At 49.9% G+C, this 5,687-nt stretch overlaps 1 protein-coding gene across 1 annotated transcript; it reads left to right on the top strand.

The window, feature by feature from the left end:
• Positions 1-833: 833 nt before the first annotated feature.
• TLE7 (TLE family member 7) lies at positions 834-3,933 on the top strand. The gene is made up of 9 exons (XM_030924465.1): positions 834-1,141; positions 1,256-1,278; positions 1,423-1,481; positions 1,845-2,060; positions 2,167-2,408; positions 2,624-2,765; positions 2,912-3,065; positions 3,444-3,517; positions 3,829-3,933. Exons 1-9 carry the CDS (start codon positions 861-863, stop codon positions 3,931-3,933), a joined length of 1,296 nt encoding a protein of 431 aa, XP_030780325.1. The 5' UTR covers positions 834-860.
• The last annotated feature ends 1,754 nt before the right edge of the window (positions 3,934-5,687 follow it).

The following is a 5,687-nucleotide window of genomic DNA, read 5'->3' as shown; positions in this document are numbered from 1 at the left end:
TAGATAGCCTTGCCCCGTCCAAGTAGGATACCCTATATTCTCATGGTCTCTTGGGGTTTCCTCCAACCCGTCTAGGAGGTGAGAGACACATGGTGTGTGTGGAGTTTCCTGTTGCCTTATATTTTATTTAGCTTAGGTATGAGCCCTCACTGGAAATATGTACAGCCCGATGAAAAGGTGAGTTTGATTTTTTTGAGACAGAGTCTTGCTTTGTTGCCCAGGCTGGAGTGCAGTGGTGCGATCTCACCTCAGTGCAACCTCTGCCTCCTGGGTTCAAATGATTCTCCTGCTTCAGCCTCCCAAGTAGCTGGGATTATAGGCATGTGCCACCGGGCCGGCTAATTTTTGTATTTTTAGTAGAGATGGGGTTTCACAATGTTGGCGAAGCTGGTCTCAAACTCCTGACCTCGTGATCCGCCTGCCTTGGCCTCCCAAAGAGCTGGGATTACGGGCATGAGCCACCGTGCCCAGTCAGTGAGTTTGATTTTTAAATGACCAGAAATGCAGTCCATGTGCATAAAAGGAAAAACTCAATGCCTGGCTCTAACATCTCAAAGTGCCTGTATGACGCTTTCACCCTTAACGTCATTGCCGCCAACACCTAATAGAAAAAGTTAGTTGGCAACCAGTCTTGTGAATCTTTTCATCAAAGGAGGCATTCTCTGCCCGTTCTAAAGAGACCCTACAGAGCACATGCGCATAGCTGCCTCTCCTTTTTTTTCACCTTACAGGGGATCAGGACACATTGGGAACCCGGGATCTGTTTGGCGGGTCTGTTTCTCAAGACCTAGAACCAGGTGGTCCAGGCACCTCACTGATCTAAGAACGTGAGGGGCAAGAAGGAAGAGGCATCGTTCAGAATGCTCAGGGCTGATGGTGAGCCAGAGGAGAGGAGGGATGTACCAGAAAGCTCTGGCGTTTCCTCTCAGCCTGAGCCACAAGTGCAGCACCGACTGGGCAGTCTGTATGGAGTGCCCTGGCAGCCCCCGGGCCCCCCAATACAGCACAGCCCTGCTGATCAAGAGACAAGCACGGTGACCCAGCAGCAGTGGCACCTCCAGGGCCTGGGTAGATCTGAGCTCCAGGCCGCTGGGCTCCCTGAGGCACAACTAGGAGAAGCAGCAGAGTCCAGCCCAAGCAGGTCTTGCTTGAACACGACTGGGTGGGGATGGCAAACTGGCCTGGGGAAAGGGGATCCCAGCAGGAAGCTCTGTGGCTCACGCTCTGTCTCCCTCCCTCTCTCCGTGTGTCGTAGCTTCCTACTGGGTTCTGAGGTTGGTGAGTACCAGTCATGGTGGTGCATGTGGTCCCCCAAGCTGGGCCCCAGATGGGGGACTGGGAACGGGGGCCTGGCGTCAACAGAGCAGCCTCCTCCCTGAAGCGTGGGACTCTGAGCAGGTCGGCATTGCTCTTTCCCTGCAGGCCAGCCTTATTCTTCTTCCCCTCCCAGTGAAGAAGTCCTGTCATTGCTCAGAGCAATTGTAAGTGTCTCGTTTTGTTTCATACTCAGGATATTTCCTTTCCCACCTACCCCCAATCAAGAAACCATGTGTCCGCACTTTCACTCTCTCTCCCATAGGTAGGGGGGTGTCCTGGGCTCCTGCTGCTTTTGAGCTATGTTCCCTGTTCCCCCATCCTGAGAAGTAGGGTCTTCAGCTCAGTGTCATTTCTTTAAGAGCTGTGACCCTGGGAACCAGGGGCCAGGTTCTGCGGTTGGGTGGGTGAATGGGTGGATGGGTGGATGGACGGGTGGGTGGTTAAGAATCTACCTGGAAGACAGGGGTGGACTGTCCTATTAATGATAGCAGGTCAGGGCCACTGCTACCCACCCTCTCCTTGCCCAGCCTCCCATTCCAGATGAAGTTGTGGTCAGGCAGAAGAGGGCCCCACACGGCTCCTGGAAGGTTGGCACACTCCTCCATGGAAAGAGAGTCTACGCTGTGGCCATCAGCGGCTCAACCCACCATGTGTACACGTGTGGCTCTGGCTACATCAGGGTGTGGGATGAGAGTGCGCTGCAGGCGGGGAACAAGGCCCCTCAGGCCCAGCTGGATTTGCAGGTGAGGGGGATCCAAAGCAGGACTCAGGGAACTCTGACAGGGCCTCTGATTTGAGACCCAGGGTCAGTGCCCTGAGGGGATACCAGTGTGTGAACCCTTCCTACAGGATCCCCAGGACTGTGTTGTCACCTGCAAGCTGTTCCCTGATGAGCAGAGCCTGATCACAGGGGGTGCATCCCAGGCCGTGACTCTCTGGGACCTGGCACCCACCCCCCAGGTCAGGGCACGGCTGACCTCAACGGGCCCCACGTGCTATTCTCTGGCTGTCTCCTCTGATGCCCATATCTGTTTGGCTTGTTTCCATGGATTTGTTGAGATCTGGGATTTGCAGAACCAAATCTTGATCAGGTATGACCTCCCTCCAGAGCCACTCAGGTGTACCTGGGGGAGGGCTTGCCAGTGAGGCTCACTCTCCTCTCTTTGCATTAGGGCTCTTTGCGTTAGGGCTGGGCGAGTCAGTGTAGAGGATAAATCTGGGGTAGTCCTAGGGGCTTCCTGACCCTGAAACTTCCCGGGCGCCCAAACCACTCAGTGACCGTCTGAGTTGTTTTTCCACCCACCAGGAAGCACGAAGTTCCTGTATACGGGTCGCGATGTGTGGACATCACCGGCAATATATTCTGGACAGGAGGTGAAGACACCACCCTGTATTCCTGGGACCTGAGGAACTACCAGAGGCTGCACCAACACGACTTACAGAATGAGGTGCCTGGCTGGCCACCACTGGCAGAATGCCACCTGCAGTGGAGTGATGCATGGAGGCAGGGGTGGGAGTGTGAGCTTGAGAGGTGGGCACAAAGCATGGCATTGGCAACTTTGAGTGCTGACCTCAAACCTGCTTCCACAAACAGATCCTCAGCATTACCCATGACCCCGGTGAAGAATGGGTATTGGCGGGCTTGAGAACAAGTGATATCGCATTCCTTCACACTCGTCGGAATGAGCAGTTTAAGGCTCTCGTGAAAAAATACACCCGTCACCACAGCCTCAAGTTTGCCTCCTGTGGTGAGTAAGAAGCCAGGTGACACCTCTGGGTGTCCGATTTTGGACTTGCTGTCGTCTCTTCTTTCTCTATTCACCCCCCTTTCCTTTTCTGGCTCCCTCCGTAATGGGAGATCCTGCACAGAATGTTAGCCGGAAGACGCAGGCAGACTGAAGAGGCATGAACCCAATCCGATTGTTCTGTTGTTCTGTGATAGCCATGATCCTGTGTGTGGTAGGAGGGTGGGGGCAGATAAGGGAATGGCTTGGGTTGTGTGTCTGATTTTCATAGATAGGGAAACTGAGGCAGAGAAAGACTTGCCCTTAGTCTGGTTGGGGACAGTGCTGGAACTAGAATGCAGGATTGGTCTCTGGCCTCTCATCTGTTCGTTCCTTCACCAGGGAGCTATTTTGTGACTGCGATAGATACGCGCCTCAGTGGCTTGGAGGCACCTTCTCTACAAAAGTTGTTTCAGGTACTGAACACAGAGAGATGCCTGAACCCAGGCACTCGTAGCTTATAGCTCCAGGTCCCAGTTGGTTGGATTCCAGTGGGTGTTGGAAAACACCTCTGAGATGGCACCCAGGGCCATTTTACAGAGTAGAGGAAAGAGGATTTCAGATCCTATGAACTCCCAAGTCACCTTGAGCCCTGAGACTTGGCCCTGTCCTCCACCTGAGCCTTAGGTCTACACTGAGCCTTGAAACAGCCCTAAATGAAGCCTCCATGTCTGGCCCAATCCTTGCCCCAAATGTGATCCCTTTTTTGGCCCTTCCATCCATCTAGATAGAGGAGTCTTCAGGTATCCTGTGCTGTGACGTATCCTCTGACAACCAGTATCTGGTCATGGGCTCCAAAAGCAGTGCCACGGTCTACCAGCTCTTGTATTAAAGGTGGCATGGCATGGTCCTGCCAGTGAAGACCCAGTCTTTGGGCTGGTTTGGCTGTGAGGATGGCTTCAGGGTGCTGGACACCTCTAACACCTGCCATCCCCTCTGCTTTAGCTTGGGTGGCAGGTCATTCCTCCCCTCCAATACCCCGCTTTCAGCCCACACTCCCAGATTTTAATCAGATGGCTTGGAGCTTTTTCCTTTGTTATCTTTCTACTACTGATTTCTGGGATTTGGTGGGAAACTTGAGATCCCTTTGTAATGAATAAAATAGCAAAGCAGAAAGCAAAATGGCCTGGATATGTGTCCCTTTCTTTCAAGTCACAAACTCATTGTGATGGATTGCTTATGCCTTCAGCAAATTCCAGGGTGGGGAAGGAATTGTAGACCAGACTTAATTTTGTTTGTAAACTTTTTTTTTTAAGTGGGGAGTTTTGGGAATCTTAAAGCTCAAGAAATGTAAGACCGCGTACCAACTTTCAGACTGATAGATAGACCAACAATGCTCAACTCTTGACTCAGGTAAAACTCCTAGAGCTGGTCTAGCCATGTTCTGGGGACAGGTTCCCTTTTTGTGCCTAATTTCAATGATGGAGAAGCTCCTTGCTTCATGCTACTTCACTGTATTTGACTTTTTAAAAGTCCTGATGCTAATTCTGGTGTTTGGTGCTAATCAAAGCTACGTAGCTCACTGTTTCAGGACAGTTTCCTCATGTTTGAAAATGTGACAGTGTAGTAGTTTATCTGGGCTTCACTGGGCTGGAAAGGCCCCAGCTCCTGGAAAAAAAAGCCATAAGGCCTGCTTTCTAGTCTTCTTCCATCAGCATCCTCTTTTTGGCTTGGTGTTTGTATAGCTGAGACTGCCAGCTGCCCACTGAAGTTCATGGCTTAGAGTTTTCCCTGGGAGGAAGCTGCAATGCCAAGGGCCAAGTTTGCCATCCTTTGCAACATGTAGATGTTGTCAGGAACTTAGTTCTTGCCAGTGGATCATGAGTGAATAATATGTGTCAGCTTTGGGCTAGGCCTAAAGAAGTAGGACTCTTCCCTCCAGGGTCTCCTTCCACTTCTACCAGCTCAAGGCAAATGATGTGGAGGCCCCAGGGCACTGCAGAAACACAGGGTAGAAGCAGCCTCTGTCCATGAGTCAGACATCGAGATAAGTTGTTCACTTTGGACTATTGCATGGAAGAAAACAAACCCAAAGGAGATATCACTTACCATCTGTTAGGATGGCTAGAGTAAAAAAGACAGTAACAAGTGTTGACAATGATGTGGAGAAATTGGAATCCTCATATATTGCTGATGGGATTGGAAAATGTTGCAGTCACTTTGAAAATGTTTGGAAGTTCTTCAAAATGCTTAACATAGAGTTACCATATGATTCAGTAATTCCACTCCTATGTCCAAGAGAATTAAAAATAAAGACACACAAATTGGGAGGGTAATAATTGGGAGTGGGAATACAAGAATTTTAAAATGCTTTCTGGAAATAAGAGTCCTAATTAATAGCAGTGTTGATAAATCAAGGAGTAGCATTGTAATCTCTAGGTTAATTGCTAAAAGAATATTAAACAAGTGTATAGCTTCCAAGCAAAGAGGTAAAATATTGGAATAATATATAATAATAATCCAAAAAAAGAGGGAAAAGGAAAAAAGGAACAAAGAAGAACCTGAAAAGGAAAAGCTTACTGAAATGATAGATTTGAATCCAAATATAGCAGTAATTACATTAAATGTAAGTGGTTTAAATGTTCC

The sequence above is a fragment of the Rhinopithecus roxellana genome, chromosome 20 (genome assembly GCF_007565055.1).
Source record: "Rhinopithecus roxellana isolate Shanxi Qingling chromosome 20, ASM756505v1, whole genome shotgun sequence".
In the NCBI taxonomy this organism is placed as follows: domain Eukaryota; kingdom Metazoa; phylum Chordata; class Mammalia; order Primates; family Cercopithecidae; genus Rhinopithecus; species Rhinopithecus roxellana.
The sequence above is the reverse complement of the archived record's forward strand: the minus strand, read 5'-3'. Positions and strand labels throughout refer to the sequence as shown.